The sequence below is a fragment of the Candoia aspera genome, chromosome 6, assembly GCF_035149785.1.
Source record: "Candoia aspera isolate rCanAsp1 chromosome 6, rCanAsp1.hap2, whole genome shotgun sequence".
NCBI lineage: Eukaryota > Metazoa > Chordata > Lepidosauria > Squamata > Boidae > Candoia > Candoia aspera.
The window spans coordinates 85,620,173-85,636,139 of NC_086158.1; the positions used below are offsets into that span (position 1 = coordinate 85,620,173).

General features: G+C 38.9%; 1 protein-coding gene across 1 annotated transcript in view; it reads right to left on the reverse strand.

Moving 5' to 3' along the window:
- The window catches only part of REEP3 (receptor accessory protein 3), a 65,427-nt gene that overhangs the window by 14,456 nt on the left and 35,004 nt on the right, over positions 1–15,967 (reverse strand). The window contains exons 3-5 of the mRNA XM_063307578.1: positions 1,450–1,526; positions 1,050–1,170; positions 752–865 (exon numbers count right to left, since the gene is read on the reverse strand). Of these exons, the coding sequence (XP_063163648.1) occupies positions 752–865; positions 1,050–1,170; positions 1,450–1,526 (312 nt within the window). The remainder of the gene's footprint in view (positions 1–751; positions 866–1,049; positions 1,171–1,449; positions 1,527–15,967) is intronic.

The following is a 15,967-nucleotide window of genomic DNA, read 5'->3' on the forward strand; positions in this document are numbered from 1 at the left end:
GGTATTGCTTGGCAGCTACTACTGACTTCTGGCTCAATTAGCCCACTTCCTAGTCTTGTTCTAAGTGCATCAATAATGAAAGGTGGCCTGATGATGATGTATAGTCTGCTATCGGGTACAAATTCTAGTTGTGAAACAAATTGTATTTTCCATTCAAAATTATTCTATCAAGCATATGCTCATGCAGCTTCCTTTCCTATAATGTTTTGTCACTGTGATTTCATTATACTCAACAGCTATTCTGAATGTAAAAATGGAGGCACTTAGTGTTTTAGGCAAATTACAGATAGTTTGGAGCATATCTGAATCCATGTGAAAAGCCTAATTTGGCTTTCTAATATCAGACAGCCATCAGCAGCAGCAGCAGTTATATTCAAGTTCACTGTTTTGACTTTTTTCTCACAAGTATGAATTCAGCAGGGAATCATATTAATATCCCATTCAACCATACTGTAGCCCTGTTTCATGCTTTAATCTTCCATGAGCATTTACCTCAACTTGATTGAAGGAAAACAGCAGAAAGAAGTCACAAATCCTGTGGAATGTGATTACCAACAAGAAAAAGCAACAAGAGAGAAAGAGAGTCATCTTCACTGTTTAAAAAGTCAACTTCTCTTTGAGAGAACATACTTTTTAGAACATGCTGTTAGAAAAGGTCATCCAGCTTTCCATTTTATACCTTTCTGTACACACATCCCCACTCACCCATTTTATGCCAAGTAGTAAATACGTAACATGCAATACTGTTTACCTTTACAGCTGCAGTCACTGCAGCAGTAGCAGCTAAGTTTAAGCCTTGTTTACCAAAGTTCACCATAGTTTCATAAGCATGTTCTTTGGCTTGCACAATACACTCATCGATCTCCTAGGAGGAAAAATATGTGCAGTACAGACATCAATTTAATCTGATATTGGCAATCTATAACATTGTCATATGTTGCATTAAGCACAAGGTAGTAATGTAATCCTTCATCCCCACTACCACTTAATGCAAATTCATTTTTAAAATATTAAAATAATCTTTGCTCCACAACAGGAGGGAGGCTTACCCTTTCTTTTGAAGAAAGAAGAGGATGAAGAAACTTCCTATATATTAAACTTGCCCCTCTTGTATACGGAGACAGCAACCAAATAACAAAAGCAATCTTCAGTTCATAGTAGAGTGGAAACCTATAAAATACAAGTTAGAATTCATAATGTGGTTTTGTGATTCAAAGAAATAGGCACATTCCTTCTAATTAATCTAGATTTCAGGGGACGTTTTTTAGGAAATTAACTCTTCACATATTTTAGATATATATTTTATCACGTATGAATAGTATTCTTGTAACTCCACCTTCCCTTGCATCGGGCTAAAGGTCTTTTAACAGTATCAACTACCTACAATGAATACTGTGATATATGAAAACATGAATAAATCATTCCGTTTTGCCAATATATAGATCTTACCAAGAGATCAGGAGGTCAGCTACTGTTTCAGTAATTGTATAAAGAGCAAACACAATCCAATACATCATCCACCGCACCTAAGGATGAAAAATGCAAGACAACCATTTTAGTTTCAATCTACAGATAAGAAAAATGAATCTATATATTTTAACAAATTACAATATGTAGGTGCTGTTTGTTTTCAGGCACTTTATAAAAATGCAAACTGTAAGTCACATACAATGGCAGGCAGAATAAGATCTTTCAACCATCAGTCTTTCTATCAAAGTAGTTCTAGTAGTCTGAACAAATTCTGCTGACCTGTTTCAACAAGGGGCAGCTGTTGCACCTCTATCAGTTAAATCATTTAACAGAATCAGAGAAGCTTAAGAGTTTCTTAGACTTCAGAAACCATCTAGTCCAACCCTTGCTTAATGCAGGATCTGCTGAAATACTTCAGGCATTCTAGCCTCTACCAGTGAAGGGAAATACGCCACTTCATGAGGCCACCCATTCCACTGGCTGGCAATTCTTACTATCAGCCCTGAAATACCTAATGTGAGCTATATCTAAAGTATGCTTACTTGTCCCCTGCTGAAAATATGAAAATCCAACTTGGAACTAAAAGCTTGCCATATTGTCCAAAACAAGGCCAGGATTTGTAAGCTAAAAGACAAATAGTAGCTTCTAATCCTGACTTGTAAGAGGTACAACAAACCAGGCATTTCAGTACACAGTATTGTTTGAATTGCTACTTAGCACTGTGTCTCAAATTAGCTAAATAAATACTGTGGGCAACTCATTCACAGTAAACCAGACCGAGGTATGACTGATTCTTCTGCCAGAAGTTATACAATTGGAGTTGTCCACTTTAAGCAAGCAAGCAAGCAAATGAATAACTGCACAACAAGATTGTGAATTGGTGCAAGATACAACAATCATATAATGTGCATGTTGTAAAATCTGCCCTGACAACTGCTTCTACTGTCCAGACTAAGACCTGCAGGAGAAGCCCACCTGAAGATGCTCCTACTTGGTCTGCCTATAGAATAGCCAGGATTCATATCTTTTAAAGGTTAATCTTATATTAATTCTCATTTATATTTCAATTTAAAAATATATTCTCTACTTTGATTGCTGTTAGTTGCCTTGATTGAAAACAATATGTATATAAATCAAGTAAGTAAATAAGCTAAGAAAAGCTGCATACTGAAAAAAGTATAGGCCAAGACACGATTGATCAACCTTAATTTTCTGAATACAGGCAGTGAGAACACCACACCTAGGATGGTATGGGAACACACAACTACATAAAATGCTAGATAAGCTTTATTTACGTTCCCAGTTAGGTTCTCTGCAGATGGCAGCATCTTGCTGACCTTTTCTGGGTTCGTAAGCTAAACAGGGTCAGCTTGGTTACTACTTCAATAGGAAGCTCCAGGGAATATCATGACTGTGGGTTAGATTGGGAAATTTTGAAGAAAAAAAAAATCCTGGAAGGCGGCAGTGGCAAGCCACTTCTGTTACTGCTGCTTATGACACAACCTGATTTGCCAATGCCACCACTTCACTGTGTAGTGGAGAGGCAGGCAAGCCTCCCCCCAGCACTTCCCTTGAAGAGAAAAACAGGTTGACTTTTGAAAAGCAGAAGAGAAGCTAAGAAGAGAAAATGGGACTCATCCCATCTGCCCAGCAGCCTCAGAATGGAGTGAAATCTCCAGAGGTCTGGTAGGGAGTCCAGGACTGAGAGAGAGGGTAATGGCTATCTTCGACAAGATAGGAAAAATAATATATAACTAGAATTACTGCATAAGATTAATTTTTATATTATTTTGTATGTTTAAAATCCAACATTTTGTCTTTAATATAACCTTCTATGTATGAGCTCAATCATGTATTTTTGCTATTTAGAATTTCCTTATCATAGCATTGTCTCTAAATAGAAGTAGACTAGCATCATCCTGTGGTCTGCCCGAGTTTTCTATTTTCTCTTGGCATTTACAAGATTGACAATTATTTACCAGACATATATGCATACACATACATATTACAGACATTACGATGTAATAGTATCACACACTTTATTGTTACTACACTTATAATTACAATCAATCCAGATAACAACATAAAGCCATATAAAAATGAAATAATCAGGGATACTGGTAGTATCTGATGATGTGTTTTAACAGGAGCAACACAGAACTCAGCCACAGTCCTACTAATGCCAGTGTTGGATCAGAGAGTAGGAACTTTATATAGTAAAGGTATATTCATCCTGGATGCTGCCAAAGAGGTGAAATTCTGTACAGTACTATATGGGCAATAGTTCCAATCTGCTTCGAACCACAAGGGGAAAATTTCTCAGGTAGGAGTTTTTGGAATATTTATCTAGTAGAACTGCTGATGGTGACACATTAAGACATACCTGAAAGAAGTCATTACTCAACCTGGGGAAGGTGAAAGTTAAGATTTTGGGCTGGCATCCAAGGTCTCCTTGAAATTCAGGTTCTGCTGTTATGTGGTGTCCTACTGACTTCCAGATGCCACTCCATTATCACCCACCCTTTGAGAAAGGATGCTCTTTTCATAACAAAGGGGAAAAAAGAACACATCTGGGAAGCCTGGACTCCATAGAATCCTCCCAGCTATGAGAATGGTCCTCCACCAATACAAGGATCCAGTGGGAAGAACTGGGTATTTAGTCAATAACTGATCATCATCCTCTAGGCTATAGCCCCTATTTTAGCATTCCTGCCTGAGGTTTGGGAGTGGCATTGGCTACATGTCTTCAGGTAGCAAGAATAGCTCTCAACAAATTCACATGCACCACTTCCATGGTCTTCTTAATGGCACAGAATCCCACATGTGGTGCAGGGAAGATCTGAGCTGTTTTGGCTTTAAAGAGTGGCAGGAACTAATTTTACCCTTGGCAAAAATTGAAGTTCCTAATGGCGACAGACAACCCTAAATCTGCCTTTGAGTCATAATCATGATGCACTTTCTATAATCTTTTGGTGTCAAAGACTGTATGAACCCGCTCAGTCTTATTTTCCTCTGTAATTCATGTTTTCTGTTTTGCTCTTTTCCCAAAAGCCATGATTTGGAATTTTTTATATGTGAGCTAGAACCTGCTTTGCTCCCTGTACCAGATGACCAATCTCTTTTGAGTCTATCTGGAGTTTGGCAGCAGCACCTGCATATAAACGTCTCTAGCACGAGAGCTTCCTGAATGTGGTATACTCCTCATGTAGGCAGGAAGAGATTCCTCCCATCCCTGTCCTATTCAGGAATAAGAGCTTTTGTTCTTGTAGAAAAACTCCAGGAGAAAAAGAACAAGTAGGTGTCTCAAGCAGGAGGGCAAACAGAAAGCCAAGATTCGGCTCCACCCTCAGATTTAAGCTGAAATTTGCCTGGAGAAGTATTTTCCAGACCGTATATATTGACACAAAGGTAACATCTGTTCCAAGGTTCATTTATTCTCTAGTGAAATAGGATAGAAGTCAACTAAGTACTGTGTTAAGAGTGTGATCTTTGATTTGTCTGTTTTGCATTGTGCTTTATGCTTGTCTTTTGAATTTATGTTCTCTGCACATGCTCAGTAAACTGAATGTTTTTATGTAACTTGGAACCTCTTTAAACCTCTTTTAATTCTTTAAATTAGAAGCGTATCCACCCCAAGCTTCTATCCTATGTACTTTTCTATGGGAGAGTCCTTTAAGATACTTTCGTAATTTTTGTAGCAACTTAGGTTTATTTCCAACACTGATTGTTTTACATGTGACTACTTAAAGCAGACGTGGTGGCGCTGCAGGTTAAACCGCTGAGCTGCTGAGATTGCCGATCAGAAGGTTGGCAGTTCAAATCCACGTGACGGGGTGAGCTCCCATTGCTAGTCTCAGCTCCTGCCAACCTAGCAGTTCGAAAACATGTGAATGTGAGTAGATTAATAGGTACCGCTTCAGCGGGCAGGTAACAGCGTTCCGTTTAGTCATGCCGGCCACATGACCACGGAAGTGTCTACAGACAAACGCCGGCTCTTCGACTTTGAAACGGAGATGAGCACTGCCCTCTAGAGTTGGACACAACTGGACTTAATGTCAAGGGAAACCTTTACCTTTACCTACTTAAAACAACAAAAGATTGCTTTAAAATATTAAAAAATAAAGTAATACCCTTTATGGCTTGCGAGATGACTCTAACTCCAAAGGAGAGAGGAAATGAATTCCCTAGTGTACACTTCATTGTACAGCCCTAGCAAATGCAGCTGTAGAATTTATTTCATTTTTTTTCCTTACTTTCCAATAAGGCCATGGATTGTGGAGATTCATGTGTTAGGATTAAGAGGGAGGACGCCAGGTAAAGGCACCTCCTAGAAGACAGGTGATGGCAGCAAGGATTACCAACCTGCATGCTAAGAGGAAGAGCTCTACAGACCCAGAGAGCTTCTAGGAGATTGAAACCTCCAACCTTTCATTACATACCATTTATTTCTTTATTTCTTAAATTTGTGCCACCACCCATCCCCCCCAAAGAGGGAATCTGAGCTGTTAAGGTGACCCCATGCTAAGGAGCTTCAATAGATGGAATGGGGCTTTTATTTTCTAGATATATTTTAAATTTTATAGTTTTTTAAATTTTTAATGACTTTTTATTTTTATGATTGTTTTTGATATATTTTATGTTTTATTGTTTTATGCTGCCCAGAGTTGCTTCTTGTGAGATGGGCAGCCACAGAAATTAAATACATACATACATACATACATACAGCCTTTCCCAAATTCCTATTAATATAAAGGCACAACTGGTAAATAAAGACTGTATGTACCCTTACAATTTTATCAAGAGTTATCTGGAAGTTAGGTTTATAGATAATTTCTGACTGGACAAACCAAGTGTTGGTTTTCTCAGGGAGACTGGCTTTCACTTATCCTCCATATACTATAAAATTTATAGATGTTCAGAAAAAGAAGGGAAGAGAAGCAGCAGCATAGGATGGGAGGAAAAAGAACAGCCTGCTTAAGAACACTGAAGCAGAAAGCCCAGACGATCTATTTCAAATCATCCTTTCTGCAATAAACATGCTGAAATCCACAGTCTTATTCAAAGAGATAACCACAATTAACTGAACTAGTTAAATGCACAACTTAATGATTCATGAAGAACTCACTCTGTTTTCCCTCTGGAATACATTGAATCTTCTCTAGATCATACTGTTCCAGGAATGGTTCCCAGAAGCAAATCCTCCAAAGGTGGTTTAAGGTGTTCTGAGGTTGGTTTGACTAGGCTTGCTTTACCTGGAATGCCATGCCAGGAACATCCCAAATTGCTTCTGATTCAGCAGATTTACTTCCAGAGACAGTCAATCACCCTTTCAAAAGCATGGTTTGGAGAGAGAATTCTCTGACTGACAAATGTTCCATATCACTACTGTTTTTCTTTCTTTCACAAAGGGGATTCGAAATTATAAAATTGATAACAACAAACCCCTGAATACAGGTAACCCAATGATCCTGCTTCCAGATATATAATAGCAATTCAAATCACGTTCCACCGTTTTCCTAGTCAGAAGTACTCTTAACCTCAGTTTCCCTTATTTTTGCAAGACAGTCTATGTCAGTCTGCCCTCACAGTATACACAATACATTACTAGATAAAAAATAAATTAAAAATGAAGAAGAAAATATCAGATATGGAATCTGAATTTAAAACCCTGCCATGTGTGACCCAAAATCTTAAAAGCTGCACAGTATTACTTATTTAATATATTAATTAATGAAAGTTTCAAGCACTTAATTGTACAGGGTCAATTTTAAGCAATTAGTATTATGTTTTATTTAGCAATATGTAGACTGAAAAATCTATTTATTTGTAGACCCGGAATTACTCTGTAAAAAGTATTTAAATCTGTTGGCAAACAAATTCAATGGTAACATATTAATTAAGAAATCTGTGTATTGTCTGGAAATGAATTCATTCACTGTGCTCTTAAAATTTCTCAGATTTAGAAAGAATTCTTAGCATTTCATATTGAACAGAAAGTCAAACGTGATGAAACATTAATCTCAGAGAGTTGTATTGTATTTTAAGCCTCAATGAATAGTTAAATTAGTGTATGTGCCAGCTAAAACAACTACTCTGATGGATTGTCTTATCTTAAAAAACTGACCTTTATATGAACCTTCACAGAATGAGCACAAATAATGCCAAGGAAGAGGGGGAGGGAGAAGGAGAGAGAGAAAAGGCAGGTCAAGTTTAAAGTTGAACTATGCGGTTTCTGGCACTTCGCATATGGCCCCATTGAGCTGTATTTATTGAATTAAAACATCTAGAACATAGTTAGAAATAATGTTTTTGGTTATGGGTGGGTGGGTTTTTTCCCCCCAAAAGTGAAGCCTGCTTTGCTTTAAAATGAAAGGGTCAGTGTGTCTTGCAATTTGGGGCAATGCAGGTTATTGTTTCTTCATTTTTAACCTCTTTGTCCTGTGAATTTTGGGTGAAGAGCAGGAAAGAATTGCTGTAAAATTAAATGAAACTTAAATATATGTGGTTTACTGAAAGGCCATTATAAACAGCTAAAAATACCCCAGATTGCACACAACTTTTGAATGTTACAGATCCACAGTTACAGATAGAACAACTCCTGACCTGGGTGGCCCAAATATTCATGGCTCACTCATTTGTTGTGAGATGAGTAGCCATATAAACCATCTAAATAAATAAGTTAATTAAAATGAAAAGTATATTCAAAAATTACAACCATTTACTTGCTACATTACTGCTAAAACAATTCAATACTGAAAATTATTTCCTATAATGGAAATAAACTCTTTATTCAGTAAAATATATATACTGTAGTGCAATTATGCAGAATGGTTATCACCATTAAGTAGCCATGTTCAAAGAAGATCGTTGCCTAAGACAGCAGTCTGAAAGGACACAATCTAGTCACAAAGTACATACAATGAATGACACAAACAGAATGTTGAAGTCCAAACACATTATCTCTACATGGCAGATTTTGCAGCATTAAGCCAAGTAAATCAAAGTTCAGTCATGCACTTCTGCTTTCCAGCTCAAAATGAGAATTTAAATAGGTATGAGACAAATTATATTAAAATACCATGCAACTTCAGCTGACTACATATTTCTCAAGCAGAGAGCAGGGTTTATACACACTGCTAAGCCAAAATGAAACAAACTATATTATGGTGCAAGTAAGGAAGGAAGAAAATGTGAACTCAACCACTGTAGCCTGTAAACTATGGTTTACAGTAGATATAAACTTGGTTTATATCTACCAAAGAAACCAAAGCTTCGAATGGTATGTGTGCCTCACATTCATCATCTCCCCAAATGGGCAGACGACCTCACCCAGCAGTTTTATGTAGATGTTAAACAGGAGGGGAGAATGTGATGAACCCTGTGGGACCCCACAAAGGAGGAGTCGAGGGAATGACCTCTCCCCTCCATCCATCAACACTGACTGGAACCAGCCATGAAGGAAGAGAACCGCCCTAAAACAATGCCCCCCAATTTCCAACCCCTGCAGCAGGTCCAGAAGGATACTGTGATTGAAGGTATCAAAAGCCACTGAGAGACCAAGGAGCACAAGGATGGGTGGCACCAGCCCATCCCATCTCCACCAGAGGTCATCAAAAAAACCTAACCAATGCGGTCCCCGTACTGAATCCCACCCTGAAACCTGACTGATTTCCAAAAATATTTTAATCTGTCCCAAGAAGGCATCTGGAATAGTTTTACTATTTTCTCTTGTCCATTCTTCCTCTGTTCTGTGTACTTATCTGAACTACAATAGTTTCTGTTCAAAACTTGTTGCTACCTGATGTACCAACAGATCCAGCCAAGAATTTTTAGTTTTTTATTTTCTGGCTGGAAGTTTTTAAAGTATGTTATTCTCTTAGATGTCCTGTTCTTTCCTACTTCAATCTTACAAATACTACGTTACAATTCATTCATTTATATAATCTTTTTTTATAATCTTATGCTATCTGAAATACTTTCTAGCTCTATAATTACCTTTATGTACTTGAATAGGTTTATCCCACTGATAAAAAATATGACAGAATTGTTGGGTCACAAGAGACCCCAGAGGTTTTCTAGCCTGACCCCCTGCTCATAGCTTGTTTAAAACTCAATTATTTAAAGGTTTCTTACAATAATATTGTCTAGTTCTAAATAATAAGTATGAAATCACAGAATTCCTACTCCAAGTACCCCAACCACTTGTCAGAGTCTTAGAGGCTTTAATCTTCGTACGCCACCCACATTCACTGTTGTAAGATGGGAAGCTGTATTCTCTCTCTCTCTCTATCCAGCCTACTACATAATCAATCAATTCTGTTTTCATTCCAGTGCTTTACTGGAGTTAACAAATATGCCCAATGATATACTTTAAAATCAGGAAAATTCAAACCATTGCTATCATATATAAACTGTAGCTATAAAAGGAAAATACTTACATGAAAAATTAATGTTGGTTCAAAATAGCTTTATGTAATGGTTGCCTATTCTAAAACACTATCAGACCCATGAGTAGGAATTCAGAGATATCTGATTTATTAAAGAATAGTATGCAGGATCACAGAGAAAGCTGAGAATGATGAACGCGCGCCAAATTCAAACTAAAAGCCCTCGGTGCAAATGAAATCCCTCCCCCCATAGAATCTTCCCAAATTCACAATCCCAGGTGCTCCTAACGGTTTCTGATGGTCTGCGGGAAACGTCCTTGAACAGAGAACATAACCCAAACACATTCCATTGTAATGAATACACAGCTTGGTACAAGGTTTCACAGCAGCTCCCTCCCAAACAGAAACGTGCGTCAGCGCCATGGCATGTGAAACGTTACGATGTATACTATACATTGAAACAGTGAACATGACACATAGAGGCTCTGAAATCCTCATGGAAACTTAACCCCAAGCAGGTATGTTGGGCACAATTTTTCTGATGTCTTAACTTCACGCTGAAATACTTACCTGGAGGCAGGAATTTCTTGGCGGATGCCCTATCTTGCCTACCCCAGCAAAACAGCGTACAGGAAGAGGTCATAGACTCAATCATCCCACCTACCCAATTTGGGCTGGCGGCTACGATGCGGAGTCAAACAGCAGCAGCAAAAGTGGACAAGAACTTGAACCTCTCAACAAGATGCCTGGTTGAGGTCCAACAAAACTTTCCTCGTAGAAAGAATTGGACTTTAGTGGAAGGGTGAGAAATTGTACATCCCAGAGACCCTGCGAAAGAACATTCTGGAGTGTTGCCATGACGCCAAAGTAGCGGGATATTTCAGGTTTGTGAAAACCCTCCATCTAGTACAAAGAAAATTTTGGTGGCCAACCTTGAGGAAAGACGTGGAGTACACGGCAACTTGCCCCATCTGTGCCACAGCGAAACATATCAGAGGCAAACCTAGGGGCCTTTTACAAAACGGAGTGAGTCCGAACTGTCCATGGAAACAAATTGCCATGGATTTTATTGTTGAACTCCCAGAGAGCAAGTGGAAGACGGTCATATGGGTAGTCACTGACCTTTTCTCAAAACAGACTCATTTCATCCCATGTGCCAGCCTTCCCACAGCCAGTCAACTGGCCAAAATGTTCATTCACCACATCTATCACCTTCACAGCACTCCCAAATGTATAATAAGCGATTGAGGACCTCAATTCAGCTCCAGATTCTGGAAGCAATTTCTCAAATTGATCGGTGTCAACCATGGTCTAAGCTCCTCCCACCACCCGGAAACTGACGGAGAGAGCAAACAGAGGAATCAGGTCCTTGAACAATACTTGCGGTGTTACATCAGCCATCAACAAGACAATTGGGTTGATTTACTCCCGTTCGCTGAGGTAGCATACAACAATGCAGTACAAGCGAGCAAAGGATTTACTCCCTTTCAGGTCACTAACGGGCAAGAATTCGTGGCCATCCCAGAACTTCCACAAATTCACACCAAAATACCCTCCTTGGACGACTGGATCGCACAACTGTGAGACAGCTGGCCAGCGATTGTTAAGGCCCTGGACAACGGCAAGGCCAATTATAAAAAGTATGTTGATCAGAAGAGATCCACTGAGAGGCCCCTAAAAGTGGGAGACATGGTGTATCTCTCTACTAAATATTTGAAATCCAATCACCCATCAAAGAAACTTGGCTCTAAGTATGTCGGCCCCTTTCTGATCGCACGACTTATCAATGATGTCAGAGTACAACTTCAGCTTCCAAAACCATTATGCAATATTCACCCGGTCTTCCATTGCTGTCTACTTAAACCAGCACAAACGTCAGCACGATGGCACCCTAAACCACCCCCACCCATCCCCATTCTAATCGAGGGCGAACACTTTGAAATCCAGGAAATTTTAGACTCCAGACTAAGACGGGGGAGATTACAATACTTAGTGCGTTGGAAACACCTACCAGCAGCTGACAATGAGTAGGTGGCAAACCACCATGTCCACGCGCCCCGTCTAGTCAGGGCATTCCATAAGCAATATCCCACTAAACCTAATGTAGGATAAACTGGCTGGCTTCCCATAATTACCTAATTGGGTTTTTTCTTCTACGTACCTCTGTGTCAAAAGGATGAAACGGGGAGGGAGGCCATCTTTCCAAAGCGAGGCAGCATGTAAGGATGGAGAACCCAGAAGCAATAGCTAATTGCGACTGGTGCTCCAACCTTACACATCAAGGAGAATGAAGGATAGAGGAGAAACAATGGAGGGGCAAGGGATGAGAAGAGAGCAGCTAGCAACACCAATCACAACTGAGAGACTGTGAAGCCACCATCAGGCAAGCTGTAAATGCAGAGGAAAGGGTTGGACAAAGAAAAGGTGGGAGGCTTAAGAAGGGAGGCGGGAGGAAGTGGAGCCAGTCGTGGCTTTGACAGACAGGTAAAAGACCTAATAAAGAACTTTGCATATCCATCGTGGCTTGTGCTGTGAGCTTCTAAAATTAGGCCTTAAAATCAAGATCCTCACAAAAACTGACTAGAAGGCACACACATACACTTCTTCTCATCGGGACCCAGTATGTTATAGCAGATGGATGCCCTAACATGAAACTCAACTCCTGGTGGCAACATGGATACAACCATGTGGTTTTCTTGGCAACAGTATGGAAGTAGTTGGCCATTGCCTTATACCAGGATAGGTTTGACTAGCATATGTTCCTTATATTCCCTGGTACTCTCTCATCTAATTACTAACCAAGTCTCATCCTGCTTAGTTGCCTAGTTCAGACAACCCAGCCATGTGCTGCCAATGACTAGGCATCACTACATATAAAAAACAATCTTTAATTAAAATAATCTGATAAATCTAGTTTATTTTAGAGCTTTCATAAAAATGATGAAAAAAGCAATTAAAACAACCTCATAAAAAGGCTCCTTAAATCTAAGCAGTTGTTTCTTTGCAAATGTCAGAATGAAGTAGCACATCTTCAGTTCCCATTTAAAATAAGACAGTGTAGTACTCAGATATATTTCCTTCTCAGTTGTTATAGTAAGCTGTCAGTGTGGGTAACATGAGGGCCGAGGAGAGACGCAGCTGTTAAGAGGGTACTAATAGTTTCAGAGTACACATCCAAACCTCATTTTCAGATTCAGATCCAAAATGCTGCATATCCCTATTTAAGTGGTCCAGTATATGAAAAAGACTATAGAATCCAAGCTGGATAATTTTACCTTGTCCTTTAAATTTTTATCTTTCATGAATGAGGAATCATTGGAAACATATGAATCACTGGAAACATAAATGAAGAAGTTATTAGTTTAAGAGTAGAAAAGCCTCTTTCAATCCATACCAGATAAACAGTCCTCTCATCCTTCTAGATAAAAAAATCAAAGTTTTTAACCAGAAGCTATGTTTCTTTTAGAAACTGGTTTTGAATTACAGAACCAAGTAAGCAGTTGTACTAGAAGATATTTTATTCTTTAAAGGACATTAAAAAATTTTAAGAAATCCTAACTATTAGCTTCTATAGTATTATGCAGTGATGATGTCTTTTTTTTATATTTTAAAACAGCCTGAAAGATTGCTAATTTTCTATCCTGCATTTTTTATTAAATGTTCTTTTATTGCTCTCATTTTAATTGTTGACTACTGGTTCTATTGAGTCTCCTATCTGGATAGAGCAATGGAGCATTTATTCTACAACCCACCACCCCGGCCTCTCCTTCCTAGTCTGAAGTCTAAAATCTTGTAAAAGCTTCCACTGAAAGGGTGGGGTAGGCAGAGGTGAAATATTATTTTGTCTTTGCCCTCCCTCACCCAATTTTCCAGATTGTTCCAGAGAATTTATTAAAAATGGGTTTCTAGGCCCATGTTATTAATGCTTCTTTACTGCAATGTTGACTGCTATTTCCATTCTTTCTTTTGCTCTTGTGCAGTGTTGTTGTGTTTTCATGTTCAGGTATAGTAGTATGTATATATTTGTAGAGCTTGTATAAAACCAAAGCATTTTTAAAATGCAGACCTACAAGATGGGACTGCAGTGGAAAAGAATAGATAGAAATTGGAATTCTCCCACACTACAACCAATACTATCAAAAGCAGCTTTTGGAGAATGGGTAGCTGCAGTAAAGCAGAGAGTGGTTATGTGATTATAATTATCCACATAATTATGGATACTACACAAAATTTAGTAGAAAGAATTGTACAGCCAAAAAGAATAATGTTCCATCTACTCAACTAGATATGCATCCAGTATCTTATCATCAACCCTTAATCCTGACTGGAGTATAAGAACACAAAGGAGTCTGTTTGCCTCATGTCCTGGATTCCCGTCTAATCTGTACAAATATTATATTGGTTGATGTTCTACCAGGAATTAATGAATTGTAAATATATCTTTTTCTTAAAGAGTCTGGAATTTGATGTTTGGCACTTGGGATCTTAAGTCACTCAGGTTATAGAGAAGAACTAAAATGCAAGATTAGCATGTTTAAAAATTTTCCAAGATAAATTCTAAAAAGGTTAAGGCTTTAGAACCATCAACCTTCAATCTCTTAGACAGAAGACTTCTCAGTTACCTTGGATAAAGGTGACCATAGGTTTACTGTCTTAAAGAAAATAATTAAGGGTTGAAAAGTACAGTTTAGAGTAATTGGTGTTTTTTTTTAAAAATCCATTCAATTGTGTCTGATTCTCGGAGACTGAGAACTGAGTTCCTACAGTTGGCAACATTTTTCAGAAGTGATTTGCCATTGCCTCCTTCCTAGGACTGAGAGAATGTGACTGGCTGAAGGTCACACAGCTGACTTTGTGCCTAAGGTGGGACTAGAACTCAGGGTCTCCCGGTTTCTAGCCTGATGCCTTAACCACTACACCAAACTTGCTCTCAATTGTTATATAAATTGCTGCTAATATACCAGCCTCTCCATTGTGTAGCCATGGCCTCAGTTTGGATCATACCTCAGACTGTGTCCCCTCTCTGTTCATATATCTCGTTTGTCTGAGGAACTTCAGAAGATAAAATGACAGAAGACACACATGGCACTGGTGAAAGATGAGGAATGAATCTGAACATGGGTAAGAGCCTATCTTAAAGATTAAAGCTTGTGGCAATAACATATACAAGGATGCTGTGAAGCCTACTCAAGGCATCTGCCAGAAAAAAATTGCTTGGATTTCCTTTGAGTTAGACCCTGGCTGTGCTGGCTCTTCCCATGAGATCTGAAAGGGGTTTGCATCTTTCAGGGTCCTTCTGCAAAAGAATGTCACCTGGCAGGTAGGAGAGAGAAAAGCCTTCTCTGTTGCAGCCCCTGCCCTATGGAAGAACATTCCCCTCTGAGATTCAAACGACCCTGACTCTATTTGCCTTCTGTGAGTCTATGAAACCTGGTTCTTCTCCACGGATTGGACCAAAACATGGGATGAGCCCAATGAGAATGAAAGGTCTTGAGTAGAATGTGTGTTGGTTGGCCTCAGCTATTGCATTTTTTTTTTAAATTCTGGGTTTTGTGTTGTTCCTGTTTTGGATATTTATCGTATTTTATTGCGTTTCATTTTATTAGTTGTTTCTTTATGCTTCTACAATTACTAGTTGCCCCGAGTCACTGTCATGGTCCCTGTTCCAATGTTCCTGGAAAACATTGTAACATGTTCCCATGCCATGTTGGTGCTGACACGGGCTGCTGTACCAGAGGGGGCTGCTCCTGTTCCCTTGTACCAGGCTGTGATGCGAGGAGTGAAGAATGCATGTTTGGGTTATCTTGACTGGTCAAGGACATTTTCTAAAGACCAGCAGAAACCATTAGGGGCACCTTCAGAATAGAATTGTACTGATCCTGGGGGGAGGGACTGAATGCTGCCTGGGTTTTTACTGGGAGAAATCCCACACTTTTACTATTCTCAGCTTTGCTTGTGATCCTGCATACTATTCATTATCAAATCAGATATCCATGAAAGCCTTGTGTGAGTCTGATAGTGATTTTGAATAGGCAATCATTACAGAAAGCTGAGAATCATAAAATAAAACCATTAGCTCCTACCAAGAATCACTTCTTGTGAGGGATTAT